General features: G+C 51.7%; 1 protein-coding gene across 1 annotated transcript; it reads left to right on the top strand.

The window, feature by feature from the left end:
• Positions 1–5,655: 5,655 nt before the first annotated feature.
• MEX3C (mex-3 RNA binding family member C) lies at positions 5,656–13,981 on the top strand. The gene is made up of 2 exons (XM_059873872.1): positions 5,656–6,136; positions 11,183–13,981. Exons 1-2 carry the CDS (start codon positions 5,758–5,760, stop codon positions 12,394–12,396), a joined length of 1,593 nt encoding a protein of 530 aa, XP_059729855.1. The 5' UTR covers positions 5,656–5,757; the 3' UTR covers positions 12,397–13,981.
• The last annotated feature ends 646 nt before the right edge of the window (positions 13,982–14,627 follow it).

The following is a 14,627-nucleotide window of genomic DNA, read 5'->3' as shown; positions in this document are numbered from 1 at the left end:
AAAAAATCGGAATAAATGGGAATAAAAGGGGGCGGGAGCCGCTCTCGGGCGCCCTCTGCGGTTCCTTGGTGGAATTGCAGCCGCTTGGGGAGGGGGAAAAGGGGAGGGGGAGAAAAAAAAAATCGGATTTTTTTTGGGCTTTTTGGGATTTTAGGGAATTCTTTTCAGGGATTTGATTTTTTTTCCAGGGGTTTTGGCGGCTTTTTCCTCATTTATTCCCAGTTTTTCTCCATTTTTCCCCATTTTTCCGCCTTTTTCTCTCATTTTTTGCCCCATTTTGTCCCTTTTCCCCCCAATTTTCCACCATTTTCCCCCCATTTATTCCCAGTTTTTCTCCATTTTTCCGCCTTTTTCCTCTCATTTTTTGCCCCAATTTTCTCACTTTTTTTCCCCAATTTTCCACCATTTTCCCCCCATTTTTCCCAATTTTTTCCCCATTTCTTCCCCAATTTTCCCCATTTTTTCCAAAATTTTCTCCATCTTTTCCCCCAATTTTCCCCCAATTTTCCCCAATTTTTCCCCATTTTTCCCCCATTCTTTCCTGATATTTCCCAATTTTTCCCTCATTTTCCCCCATTTTTCCCCATTTCTTCCTGATTTTTCTCCATTTTTTCCTCCAATTTTCCCCCAATTTTCCCCAATTTTCCCCCAATTTTTCCCCATTTTATTCCAAATTTTCCCCATTTTCCCCCAATTTTATTCCCGTTTTTTCCTCATTATTTCCTCTTTTTTTCCCCCAATTTTTCCCCATTTTATTCCAAATTTTCCCCATTGTCCCCCCTATTTTATTCCCATTTTTTCCTCATTATTTCCTCTTTTTTCCCCAATTTTCCCCCAATTTTTCCCCATTTTATTCCAAATTTTCCCCATTTCCCCCCTATTTTATTCCCATTTTTTCCTCATTATTTCCTCCTTTTTTCCCCAATTTTCCCCCATTTTTTCCCGAATTTTCCCCCATTTTATCCCAATTTTCCCCCCATTTCCCCAATTTTCCCCAATTTTATCCCAAATTTTCCAATTTTTTCCTCATTTTTTCCCCCCATTTTTCTTCATTTTTTCCCCAATTTTCCCCTGATTTTCCCCCATTATTTCCCATTAATTCCCCTTTTTTTCCTGATTTTCCCCCCTTTTTTCCCCATTTTCCCCTCATTTTTTCCTCAATTTCCCCCCATTTTCCCCCTCATTTAATTCCCATTTTTTCCCCATTTTTTCCCCATTTCCCCCCATTTTTTCCTGATTTTTTTCTCCATTTTTTGGTCATTTTATCTCCATTTTTTCCCAATTTTTCCTCATTTTTCCCCCATTTCTTCTTGATTTTTTCCCATTTTTTTCTTATTTTTTCCCCAATTTTCCCCAATTTTTTCTCAATTTTCCCCCATTTTTTCCCAATTTTTCCCAATTTTCCCCCAATTTTCTCCCAAATTTTTTCCCATTTTTCCCCAATTTTCCCCCAATTTTCCCCCAATTTTCCCCCATTTTATTCCCCAATTTTCCCCCAATTTTTTCCCATTTTTCCCCAATTTTTTCCCAATTTTTTCCCAATTTTCCATTTTTCCCCCATTTTTCCCTCATTTTTTCCCCATTTCCCCCCCCTAAAATTCCCATTCCAAGCAAACCCCACCATCCCCATCTCACCCCGCCAATTTATGCAAATCTATGCAAATCTATGCAAATGCATGTAAATGTATGTAAATATATGCAAATCGTTCCCCATCTGCCACATTTGGGGAATCCCGGCGGGAATTCCGGGATTTTGGGATGGAGCCAAAAGAGGACAAAAAAACGAGATTTTTTCCCCCCCATTTTTTTCCTTTTTTCTGCCTAAAAATGCCCCAAAAATATCAAAAAATGCCCCAAAAAATTCCAAAAAAAATCCCAAAAAATGCCCCAAAAATCCCAAAAAATTCCCCCAAAAATCCAAAAAAAATTCCCAAAAAATGCCCCAAAAATGCCCCAAAAAATACCAAAAAACGCCCCAAAAATGCCCCAAAATATTAAAAAAAAATCCCCAAAAATAAAAAAAAAATCCCAAAAAATGCCCCAAAAATGCCCCAAAAATCCCAAAAAAATTCCCAAAAAACGCCCCAAAAATGCCCCAAAAAATCAAAAAAAATTTCCCCCAATATCCAAAAAAAATTCCCAAAAAATGCCCCAAAAATGCCCCAATAAATCCCAAAAAATGCCCCAAAAATGCCCCAAAAAAATCCCCAAAAATTCCCCCAAAAATCCAAAAAAATTCCCAAAAAATGCCCCAAAAATGCCCCAATAAATCCCAAAAAATGCCCCAAAAATGCCCCAAAAAATCCCCAAAAATGCCCCCAAAAATCCAAAACATTTCCCAAAAAATGCCCTAAAAATGCCCCAAAAAATCCAAAAAATGCCCCAAAAATGCCCCAAAAAATCCCCAAAAATTCCCCAAAAAATCCCAAAAAGTGCCCCAAAAATTCCACAAAAAATTCCCCAAAAAATGCCCCCAAAATGCCCCCAAAAATCCCAAAAAATTTTCCAAAAAATGCCCTAAAAATTCCCCAAAAAATGCCCCAAAAATCAAAAAAATTCCCGAAAAATGCCTCAAAAATGCCCCAAAAATTCCCCAAAAAATCCCAAAAAAATCCCAAAAATTGCCCCAAAATTTGCCCAAAAAATTCCCCAAAAAATTCCCAAAAAATGCCCCAGAAATTCCCAAAAAAATCCCAAAAAATTCCCCAAAAATTCCCCAAAAAATTCCAAAAAATGCCCCAAAATTTCCCCAAAATTCCCAAAAAAATCCCAAAAAATGCCCCCAAAAATCCCAAAAAAATCCCCAAAAAATCCTCAAAAAATCCCCATAAATTCCATAAAAATCCCAAAAAAAATCCCCCCAAAATCCCAAAAAATCCCAAAAAAAATCCCAAAAAAATCTCCTAAAATTTCCAAAACATTTTTTAAAAATCCCCCAAAAAATTCTCCAAAAATTCCTGAAAAATACCCAAAAAAACCCCAATAAAATCTCCCAAAAATTCAAAAAAAAAATCCCCCAAAATTCCCAAAAATTCTCAAAAAATTCCCCAAAAAATCACCAAAAAATTCTCCAAAAATCCCCAAATAATCTGAAAAAAGTCCCCCAAAATTCCTCAAAAATTCTTTAAAAATACAAATAAATTCCCAAAAAAATTTAAAAAAAAATCCCCAAAGAGTCACAAAAAAATCCCAAAAAATTCCAGAAAAATTCCACAAAAAATAAAAATAAAAAAATTTCCCAAAATCCAGGGAAAATTTTACAAAAAATCCAAAAAAAAATCCCCCAAAACTATTGAAAAATTATTTTAAAAATAAAAACTAAAAATAAAAAACTCCCTAAAAATTCCCCAAAAAATCTGAAAAAAATCCCAAAAATTCCCAAAAAAAAATTTCTGAAATTTTGAAAAAATCCCCAAAAAATCCACCCAAAAATTCAAAAAATTTAAAAAAAAAATTCCCTAAAATCTTAAAAAAATTCCTAAAAAATCCACAAAAAAATCCAAAAAATAAAAAAAAAAATCCCCAAAAATTTCCCCAAAATTCCCAAAAAATTACCCAAAAAATCCCCAAAAAATTCCTTTAAAAATCCCAAAAAATTTCCCCAAAAATATTTCCCAAAAATCCTCCAAAAGAACTTTTGGGGGAATTATTTGAGATTTTTTTGGAGTTTTTAAAATGGAATTTTTAAAGGAATTCTTGGATTTTTGGGGGATTTTTTTTTAATTTTTGGGGGATTTTTTTTTGCCATTTTTAAGGATTTTTATGGGAATTTTTGGGGGATTTTTTTTGGATTCTCCGAGAAATTTTGAGGGAATTTTTGGGGATTTTTTTGAGAATTTTTATGGAATTTTTAAAGGAATTTTGGGGGAATTTTCGGGGATTTTAGCGGAATTTTTTGGATTTTTTTAGGGGATTTTATTTGGTATTTTAAAAGAATTTTGAAGGATTTTTTTGGACTCTTTGGGGGATTTTTTGGGATTTTTTTTCTCTGAATTTTTGGGGATTTTTACAGGAATTTTTGAGGATTTTTTTGGGATTTTGCAAGAATTTTTGAGGATTTTTTTGGAGAATTTTGGTAAATTTTTAAAGGAATTTTTGGGGATTCTTTTTTTAATTTTTGGGGTTTTTTGGGGGGATTTTTTGTGAATTTTTTGCCATATTTTTTTCCTTTTGGGGGGTTTTTTTGGGGGATGTTTTGGTATTTTAGCTGAATTTTTTGAGAATTTTAATGGAATTTTTAAAGGAATTTTTTGAGGATTTTTTGGGGGATTCTTGAGGAATTTTTTTTTTGAATCTTTTGTTAATTTTTTTGGAATTTTTTTTATTTTAATTGAATTTTATTTAAATTTTTGGTGGATTTTTAAATTTTTTGGGGGGGGAATTTTTGGGGTTTGTTGGGGTTTTATTTTCAAGAAAATTTTGAGAACATTTTGAGAATTTTTTCGAATTTTTGGGAATTTTTTCAACACTTTTTAAAGGATTTTTGGGGATTTTTTGGGATTTTTGTTTTGAAATTTTTAGGGATTTTTTGGACGGTTTTTTTAGGGTTTTTTTGAAATTTTGGGGGGAAATTTTTGGGGGATATTTTTGAGAATTTTTGGGATTTTTTGGAAGGATGTTTGGGGATTTTTTTGGTATTTTTCAAGAATTTTGGGGGAATTATTCTTGGAATTTTTGGGGAATTTTTTGGGATATTTTTCCTTTTTTGTCTTGGAATTTTTAGGGGTTTTTTTGAGTTTTTTGGGGAATTTTTAGGGGGATTTTTTTAATTTTTATTTTTAAAATGTTTTGGGGAAATTTTGAGGATTTTTGGGGGATTTTTCAGGATTTTTTCAGAATTTTTGGGGGATTTTTTAAAATATTTTTTAAGATTTTTGGGGGATTTTTGGGGAATTTTTTTTAAATTTTGGGGGGGATTTTTTTTTTTTTTTTTGGGTCCCTTTTTGGGCCATTTTTGGTGACCCTTTTGGGGGAATTTTTAAGGAATTTTTTGGGTCTTTTTTGAACTTTTTGGTGCCATTTTTGGGCATTTTTTAGGGAATTTTTGGGGGTTTTTTTGGACATTTTTGAGGCATTTTTTGAATCATTTTTGGGGCATTTTTGAGCCATTTTTTGGACCCTTTTGGGCCCCTTTTTTTTGGACTCTTTTTTGAGGCATTTTGGGGTTTTTTGGGGCCATTTTTAGGATTATAACGAAATTTTAAGGACTTAATCCTCATTTTTTACGGATTCTAATCCTAATTTTTTTTTTTAACCTAAATCCGAATTTTTGGCTTCCCATCCCTCTTTTTTTGTGGATTTTAACCAAAATTTTGGGAATTTTTGGGGGGAACATTCCAAGAGCGATCAGGATCGGGAAAGAGATGAAAATCTAAAGATCGGAAACCCAAAAAAAATTATATTAAAATGCTAAAAAATTGGCTCAAAATCCAAAAAATTGAGTTGAAAACGCCAAAAAATCATTTTCCCTCACGCCTTACCTGTCAATCACTCTGAAGCTCCGCCCACTCAGTTGCTCAGCCAATGAGAGTGTATGCGAGTGGGGCGTGATTATTAATGATTGACAGCCCGTCCCTCCTTTACCAACCAATAAAATCTCACAGTCACGCCTAAACCCCACCCCTCTTCTCCCAATCAACCAATCACGTCTCTCCTCCTTTCTCTGCTTCCGCCGCCGCCATGGCCGCGCCGCGCTGAGCTCCGGCACCGCCGCTCAGCCCCGGCCATGGCGGCTCCGCTCTCATAACCGCGTCCGCCATGCCGAGCGGAGCCGCCGAGGCCAACGAAGCCGCCGAGCCGGCGCTGCTGCTCCTCCAGCAACGCCTGCAAGGCCTCGGCTTCGCCCAAACCGGCCCGGAGGAGGAAGAAGAGGAGGAGGAGGAGGAGGAGGAGGATGGCGGCGAGGCGGAGCTGAGGGAGGATGAAGACGATGAAGCCGCGTTGTTGTTACTCCCGCGCGGCCTGGATGTTACGGGAGGCCGGGGAATGATGGCGGCCATGCAGTCGCAGGCCTGCGGTGAGCTCGGGGCTGTTGGAGGCGAACAGGCGGCGCTGCTGAGGAAGAAAAGCGTCAACACCACCGAGTGCGTGGCCGTGCCCAGCTCCGAGCATGTGGCCGAGATCGTGGGGCGTCAGGGTGAGTGAGGGGAGGCAATGGCGGCGCTGAGGGGGACTCAGGAGTGGTTCCTTCTTCAGCTCTTCCCGCCATTTTGAGGACCCTCACATCTGGGCTGGGACCTTCCTGTGTCACCTCCCAGGGAGGGACCCTCCTCTTCCTCCTGCCGCACACTTTGGGGACCCTCCTGTCCCCTCACACCTCCTGAAGGTCCTGACCTGTTTCACCGCTTCCCGCCATTTTGAGGACCCTCCTGTCCCCTCACAACTGAAGTGGGACCTTCATCTTCAGCTTCTTCTTGGTCCCCTCATCTTCACCCCCTGAGGGTCCTGAGCCCCTTCACCCCTTCCCGCCATTTTGGGGACCCTCCTGTCCCCTCACAACTGAAGTGGGACCTTCATCTTCAGCTTCTTCTTGGTCCCCTCATCTTCCCCCCCTGAGGGTCCTGAGGCCCTTCACACCTTCCCGCCATTTTGAGGACCCTCCTGTCCCCTCACACTCCAAGGTGGGACCTTCATCTTCAGCTCCTTCCCTGTCCCCTCATCTTCACCCCCTGAGGGCTTCACCTGTTCCCGCCATTTTGGGGACCCTCCTGTCCCCTCACAACTGAAGTGGGACCTTCATCCTCACCCCCTTAGGGACCTGACCCCCTTCACACCTTCCCGCCATTTTGGGGACCCTCCTGTCCCCTCCTACCCAAGGTGGGACCTTCATCTTCAGCTTCTTCTCTGTCCCCTCATCTTCACCCCCTGAGGGCTTCACCTGATCCCGCCATTTTGGGGACCCTCCTGCCCCCTCATATTCAGGGTGGGACCTTCATCCTCACCCCCTGAGGGTCCTTACCTGTTTCACCTGTTCCCGCCATTTTGGGGACCCTCCTGTCCCCTCACAACTGAAGTGGGACCTTCATCCTCAACCCCTGAGGGTCCTGAGGCCCTTCACACCTTCCCGCCATTTTGGGGACCCTCCTGTCCCCTCACACCCCAAGGTGGGACCTTCATCTTCAGCTCCTTCTTGGTCCCCTCATCTTCACCCCCTGAGGGCTTCACCTGCTCCCGCCATTTTGGGGACCCTCCTGTCCCCTCACAACTGAAGTGGGACCTTCATCCTCACCCCCTGAGGGTCCTGAGGCCCTTCACACCTTCCCGCCATTTTGGGGACCCTCCTGTCCCCTCACTCCTCATGGTGGGACCTTCATCCTCACCCTCTGAGGCTTGGTTCCTTCTTCAGCTCTTCCCGCCATTTTGGGGACCCTCACACCTGGGCTGGGACCTTCCTGTGTCACCTCCCAGGGAGGGACCCTCCTCTTCCTCCTGCCGTACACTTTGGGGACCCTCCTGTCCCCTCACACCTCCTGAGGGTCCTGACCTGTTTCACCCCTTCCCGCCATTTTGGGGACCCTCCTGTCCCCTCACAACTGAAGTGGGACCTTCATCCTCACCCCCTGAGGGTCCTGAGCCCCTTCACACCTTCCCGCCATTTTGGGGACCCTCCTGTCCCCTCACACTCCAAGGTGGGACCTTCATCTTCAGCTTCTTCTTGGTCCTCTCATCTTCACCCCCTGAGGGTTCTGAGGCCCTTCACTCCTTCCCGCCATTTTGGGGACCCTCCTGTCCCCTCACACCGCATGGTGGGACCTTCATCCTCACCCCCTGAGGCTTGGTTCCTTCTTCAGCTCTTCCCGCCATTTTGGGGACCCTCACACCTGGGCTGGGACCTTCCTGTGTCACCTCCCAGGGAGGGACCCTCCTCTTCCTCCTGCCACACACTTTGGGGACCCTCCTGTCCCCTCACACCTCCTGAGGGTCCTGATCTGTTTCACCGCTTCCCGCCATTTTGGGGACCCTCCTGTCCCCTCACACTCCAAGGTGGGACCTTCATCTTCAGCTCCTTCTCTGTCCCCTCATCTTCACCCCCTGAGGGCTTCACCTGCTCCCGCCATTTTGAGGACCCTCCTGCCCCCTCATACTCAGGGTGGGACCCTCATCTTCACCCCCTGAGGGTCCTGAGCCCCTTCACTCCTTCCCGCCATTTTGGGGACCCTCCTGTCCCACCTACAGAGCCTCCAGTTAAGTAACCCCTAAACCCGGCCTGCCTGCCCCTAAACCCGACTTTTCTGCCCCTACACCCGGCCTGTCTGTCCCTAAACCCGGCCTGCCTGCCCCTAAACCCGGCCTGTCTGCCCCTAAACCCGACTTTTCTGCCCCTAAACCCGGCCTGTCTGCCCCTAAACCCGGCCTGTCTGTCCCTAAACCCGGCCTGCCTGCCCCTAAACCCGGCCTGCCTGCCCCTAAACCCGGCCTGCCTGCCCCTAAACCCGGCCTGCCTGCCCCTAAACCCGGCCTGTCTGCCCCTAAACCCGGCCTATCTGCCCCTAAACCCGGCCTATCTGCCCCTAAACCAGACTTTTCTGCCCCTAAACCCGGCCTGTCTGCCCCTAAACCCGGCCTATCTGCCCCTAAACCCGGCCTATCTGCCCCTAAACCCGACTTTTCTGCCCCTAAACCCGACTTTTCTGCCCCTAAACCCGGCCTGCCTGCCCCTAAACCCGACTTTTCTACCCCTAAACTCGGCCTGCCTGCCCCTAAACCCGGCCTGCCTGCCCCTAAACCCGGCCTGCCTGCCCCTAAACTTGACCTTTATGTTTAAGAATAGAAAGGTTGGGTTTAGGGGCAGACAGGCCAGGTTTTGAGGCAGAAAAGTCAGGTTTAGGGCAGAAAAAAAGTTTTCCAGAGGGAAAAAAAATATTTGTCCTGCTTTCAGGCAGATTTTGAGGGAAACTCCCTCTAGAAAAGTAGATTCAGGTGGTTGGGGAAAAGATTTCCTTGAAGAAAAGTGGAAAAAGCTGTTTGTTTAACAGGCAAAGCATTCCCCAGCCCAAAAATTGATACTAAACAACAAAAAAATTGTTTTTAAAAGCTGTGTCTGTTCTGAGGAGATGAGGAACTCAGGAGGGCCGTGTTTGTCTGAGGCAGCGCAGAGCAGCGCGTGGAGGAGTCGGTGCAGTTTGTGAAAACAAACTCCCGGCTCCCTCTCGGCCTCGGTACCCGCAGGGCTCGGTACCGGCGGGCGGGACAGACGGACGGACGGACGGACGGGAGCGCGCGCCGTGTGCCCCCGGGGCGGGGCGGGCTCTGCCGGGGCTGCGCGCGGTGCCGGCCCCGGGCGCTGGGCGGGCCGGCCCGCACCGGGAGGGAGTGGGGCAGAGCAGGCGGGGGCGTTCCGCTGGGCACGGGCTGCCGAGATCCGACGGGATGCGGCGTCCGGGAGCGGGGCGGGGCGGGGGAGCCCCGTCTGGGAACTGTGGGGTAAGGGGAGCTGTGCAGTGGTGTGCCGTGAAGGGCTGTGTTGCTGTGTGTGTGTGCATTGAAGGGCTGTGTCAGTGTGTGTGAGCTGTGCTGGGAGCCCCTCAGTGTTGTAGGAGGTACGGAGACAGCGACAGAGATATGGAGACAGTGCTGTGTGTGCTCTGTGTGCAGCGGGACCGGCAGGGAGCACAGGGGCCGTGCAGGGAGTGGGGCAGGCTGGCGCTGGCGCTGGGCTTGGGGCAGGCCGTGCGGTGACAGTGTCGCTGTGGTGCCGACGCTCCCTGCCCCCCGGAGCTGCCCGTGTGCCTCCCTGCCCGGGACAATGAACCTCCTCCTCCTCCTCCTCCTCCTTCCCAGCTGGGCCAGCCCTGGCCTCGCTCACCGCCTGCCTGCGGGGCCCTGCAGCAGCGGCCCCTCCTGCTCCTGCTCCTGCTCCTGCTCCTGCTCCTGCTCCTGCTTCTGCTCCTGCTCCTGCTCCTGCTGCTCCTGCTCCTGCTCCTGCTCCTGCTTCTGCTCCTGCTCCTGCTTCTGCTCCTGCTCCTGCTCCTGCTGCTCCTGCTCCTGCTCCTGCTCCTGCTCCTGCTCCTGCTCCTGCTCCTGCTCCTGCTCCTGCTCCTGCTCCTGCTCCTGCTCCTGCTCCTGCTCCTGCCAGGGGCCGTTCCAGCAGGAGGGCGCCTGGAGCAGCCCCTGGGCTATGGAGGCGTCCCTGCCCCCGGGAGCAGGGGCTGACAAACCCAGCCTGGGGATGCGGCTCTGTGCCTCCACAGGGGCTGGGGCGCTCAGCAGAGAGCAGAGGGGAGCGAGCTGCTGCAGGGCAGCGGTGCCGGAGCTGCTCACAGCTCCCTGCAGCTGAGGCGTGCTCCGAGCACCACCTCTGTCACCTGCTGGCAGCTGGCCCCACGCCGGCCGGGGTCAGTCAGGGCAGAATCCCGGCACGGCTGGGAATGCCCCAGTGTGGGCCTGCTGGTCTGTGCTCGTCTCACACTGCCCGCTCCCCTGCTCCTGTGCTGGGTAACCTGGGCTTGTGCTGCACCGTGCCTCAACACCTGGCGTGTCTCAGGAGAGGGCCCGCTGTGTCCCGCAGACTGCCATTCCATCCCTAAACATCAAAGGGAAACGTTCCAGCGACTTGTGATTTCTGTTTGGGGCAGGGTTTACTCGGGCGAGGAGAGAAGCCCCGCAGGTGGAGTCCATTTGTCTGTGTGGTCTGCTTGGGCTCCTGGGGCAGCTCGAGGAGGGCCCCTCATCCCGCTGGGAAAAGCAGAGTTTGGATACCCCCCCGGGAGGAGGCAGACGGGGAGTTCTCAGCGAGTGACCCACGGTGGTGGCTTTGTCCGGGGCACGGGGCTGCGGTGCAGGCCCTGCTCCCGCCTGGAAGCGCTGGTTTGTGCTCAGGTGGCCGGGGGGGCAGGGCTGCTGTGTCAGCAGAGCTCTGTGCGTGTGTGTGAGGCTCCGTGCAGGCAGCTGAGCGACACCAGGCACGGGAAGTGGGAATTCAGGAGTCTCTGTGGGACGCTCGGGAGGGAGCCCGGCTGGCGCGCAGGGACGGCCCCGTGGCGCTGCCCACCGAGCGGTGGCACTGGGGACGCTGGGCTGGGGCCGTGCTGAGCTACAGCTGCGGCTGGCGCCGAGCTGTCCCCGCTGGGATGGGGCAGCAGCCTCTGTCTCCCTGCAGGCAGGGGCTCTGGGGGCAGCGGGGCGGGTCGGGCGGCGCTGTGTGCCCTGGGCCGCCCGCCGACCTGCCGTCTTTCCCGCACAGGCTGCAAGATCAAGGCGCTGCGGGCCAAGACCAACACCTACATCAAGACGCCGGTGCGTGGCCAGGAGCCGGTGTTCGTGGTGACGGGGCGCAGGGAGGACGTGGCCACGGCCAAGCGCGAGATCCTGTCGGCGGCCGAGCACTTCTCGCTGATCCGGGCGTCGCGCGGCAGGGCCGCGGGGCCGGGCGGGCCGTGCTGCGCGCCCGCGCTGCCGGGGCAGACCACGGTGCAGGTGCGGGTGCCGTACCGCGTGGTGGGGCTGGTGGTGGGCCCCAAGGGCGCCACCATCAAGCGCATCCAGCAGCAGACGCACACCTACATCGTGACGCCCAGCCGCGACAAGGAGCCCGTGTTCGAGGTGACGGGCATGCCCGAGAACGTGGACCGGGCGCGCGAGGAGATCGAGATGCACATCGCCCTGCGCACCGGCACCTTCCTGGAGCTCGGCGGCGACAGCGACTTCCGCGCCAACGGCACCGACGTCGGCTTCGAGGGCGGCCCCGCCTGGCCGGGCGCCCGCCCTGCGCCCCGCGCCCGCCCCAGGATGGTCTCCAGCTACCGCAACGACAGCTCCAGCTCCCTGGGCAGCGGCTCCACCGACTCCTACTTCGGCGGCAGCCGGCTGGCCGACTTCAGCCCCACCAGCCCCTTTGGCACCGGCGGCTTCTGGATCGGGGAGGCGCTGCCGGCCTTGGGCGCCGAGGAGCTGGCGCTGGACTCGCCCGCCTACGAGCCCCTGCCCGCGCCCTCCCCGACCATATGGGCGCCCCTCGAGCCCGCGGCCGCCCTGCCCGGCCTGGGCGGTGAGGCCGTGGGCGGCCCCAAGGCCCTGTGCCGCGGCAGCCGGCCCCCCTCGCCCCGCCTGTCGCCCACCTTCCCCGAGGGCCTGGAGCACCCGCTGGCCAGGCGGGCCCGCGGCGACCCGCCGGGCTGTGCCCCCCAGCCCGGGCTGCCCGTCTGCATCCCCGCCTTCTCCAACGGTACCAACAGCTACTCCTCGTCCAACGGCGGCTCCACGTCCAGCTCGCCCCCCGAGTGCCGGCGCAGGCACGACTGCGTCATCTGCTTCGAGGGCGAGGCCACCGCCGCCCTCGTGCCCTGCGGCCACAACCTCTTCTGCCTGCAGTGCGCCGGCCGGATCTGCGCCAGGGACGCGCCCGCGTGCCCCGTGTGCCAGGCCGCCGTCACGCAGGCCATCCACATCCACTGCTGAGCCCTGCCCGCTGTCTGTGCCTCCGTGCGGGTGGCGGCGCTGGCACACGGGCCGGGGCTCGTCCATCACCCCCGGTGGGAAGGGCCTCTGTCGTGGCCGGGCCTCTGCGCTGGCAGCCGCAGCCCCGCTGCCCACAGAGGGCTCGGTCACCGCCGGGCAGGGCTGTGGCGCCGTCAGCTGCCCACACCTCCAGTGCTGCCTTCTCTACACTGCCAGTGCCCAGACAGGTTTGGGAAACGCCTCTCTGCCGCTCTCTGCAGCCACCCGCGCCTCACCCTCAGCGCTGCAAACGCCTGCTCTGTCCCGGGGGCACCCCGGGGTTACCGGGACCAGGGCCAGGAGCAGCCTGGGCAGGGCCCTCGGGGCCGCCATTCCCACGGGAGCAGCCGGGCTGGCCTGGGCAGCGTGTCCGAGGAGCCCGTGCCAGGCTCCCGTCCCAGGAATGCTCCCAGGGCCCGTGCTGCCCCGGGCGAGGCTGCCGACATTCCCTCTGTCCAATCAGGCCGATCCCAAATCGCCTCCCAGCGCGCCTGCAGCCCCAGGTGTGAGGCACCGCCGTGTCCTGCCCTCGCCTGGCACATGCTAGAGGTTCATGTTCTGTTTTTGGTAGGGAAAAGCAGACTCGGGGGCTGCCTGCCTGCCCTGGCCTTGCTGATCTCTCGGCAACCCTGGCCCTGCAGTCAGTTTGCCTCATTTCCAAAATGTCTTTCCAATCACGAGTTTGAAAAGGAAAAGGAAAAGAGAGTCTCTTGAGTACTCTTCCTGCATTTCAACCTGTGGGTGTTCCCAGCTCTTCCATCCTCAGTATGTTCCCAAATCTGTGCTGGCATAAGTTAAAGCAACAAAAACAAGCAAACAGAACAATATGAAAAACCAAAACAAAAAAAAAGGAAGAAAGAAAGAAAGGAAAAAAAAAATATACGAAGTGGAGTTCTGGTGGATTTTTTCTATTTTGGTTTTGGAAGCATTATTTTCCCAAGACAAAGCTTTTTTCTCAGTATAACAGAAAAGAAAAAAAAAAGAAGAAATGAAATTACACCTATGCTGAAGTAGTAAATGCGCAGAAAACTTTTTCATTTCCACTTGAAGAGTTACATTTCGTATTCCAGGTTTACAGATAACGGTTTTTATGTTGTGATTCCCCGTCTGGGAGTGCCCTGAGGGCGCGGCCTGTGGCCTGTCCTGCAGGGCCCGGCCCCGTGCCAGCCTGGTCCCTGTGCCAGCTGTGCCCCGTGCCAGCCGTGCCCCGTGCCAGCCGTGCCCCGTGCCAGCTGTGCCCTGTGCCAGCTGTGCCCCGTGCCAGCTGTGCCCCGTGCCAGCTGTGCCCCGTGCCAGCCGAGCCCCCAGACCATCACCCAGGGGCTGGTTTAGTACCTGCTAATTTTGCTACACTTTTTGTTATGTATATGTAGGGGTTACAGATGCAATTTGAATAAAGATTAAAAGAATCCATATATTTTATGATAAAGGGCCTTTAACTGATGATGGCCGAAGCACTGATATTATATATTTGCTGTAAAGAGAATTATAAGAGTTTTATTTTTCTGATATTAAAGGTTACTTAATAAAGACTGGTTTCCATTAACGTGGACGTTTGTCTGCCCGGCTGTCACTGGGGGAGCCCGAGGGGGGACAGAAACCCCAGAGAGCCCGGGGGGACCCTCGGTGGGGGATTTGGGTCTGGGGGCTGTGTGTGTGTGTGTGTGTGTGTGTGTGTGTGTGTGTGTGTGTGTGTGTGTGTGTGTGTGTGAGGGATTTGGGTCTGGGGGCTCTGAGTGTGTGTGTGTGTGTGTGTGTGTGAGGGATTTGGGTCTGGGGGCTCTGAGTGTGTGTGTGTGTGTGTGTGTGTGAGGGATTTGGGTCTGGGGGCTCTGAGTGTGTGTGTGTGTGTGTGTGTGTGAGGGATTTGGGTCTGGGGGCTCTGAGTGTGTGTGTGTGTGTGTGTGTGTGTGAGGGATTTGGGTCTGGGGGCTGTGTGTGTGTGTGTGTGTGTGTGTGTGTGTGTGTGAGGGATTTGGGTCTGGGGGCTGTGTGTGTGTGTGTGTGTGTGTGAGGGATTTGGGTCTGGGGGCTCTGTGTGTGTGTGTGTGTGTGTGAGGGATTTGGGTCTGGGGGCTCTGTGTGTGTGTGTGTGTGTGTGTGTGTGTGTGTGTGTGAGGGATTTGGGTCTGGGGGCTGTGTGTGTGTGTGTGTGTGTGTCAGGGATTTGGGTCTGGGGTCTCTCTCTGCAG

Source organism: Haemorhous mexicanus, chromosome Z, assembly GCF_027477595.1.
Source record: "Haemorhous mexicanus isolate bHaeMex1 chromosome Z, bHaeMex1.pri, whole genome shotgun sequence".
Classification (NCBI taxonomy): Eukaryota; Metazoa; Chordata; class Aves; order Passeriformes; family Fringillidae; genus Haemorhous; species Haemorhous mexicanus.
This window is presented reverse-complemented; position numbering and strand designations above follow the sequence as displayed.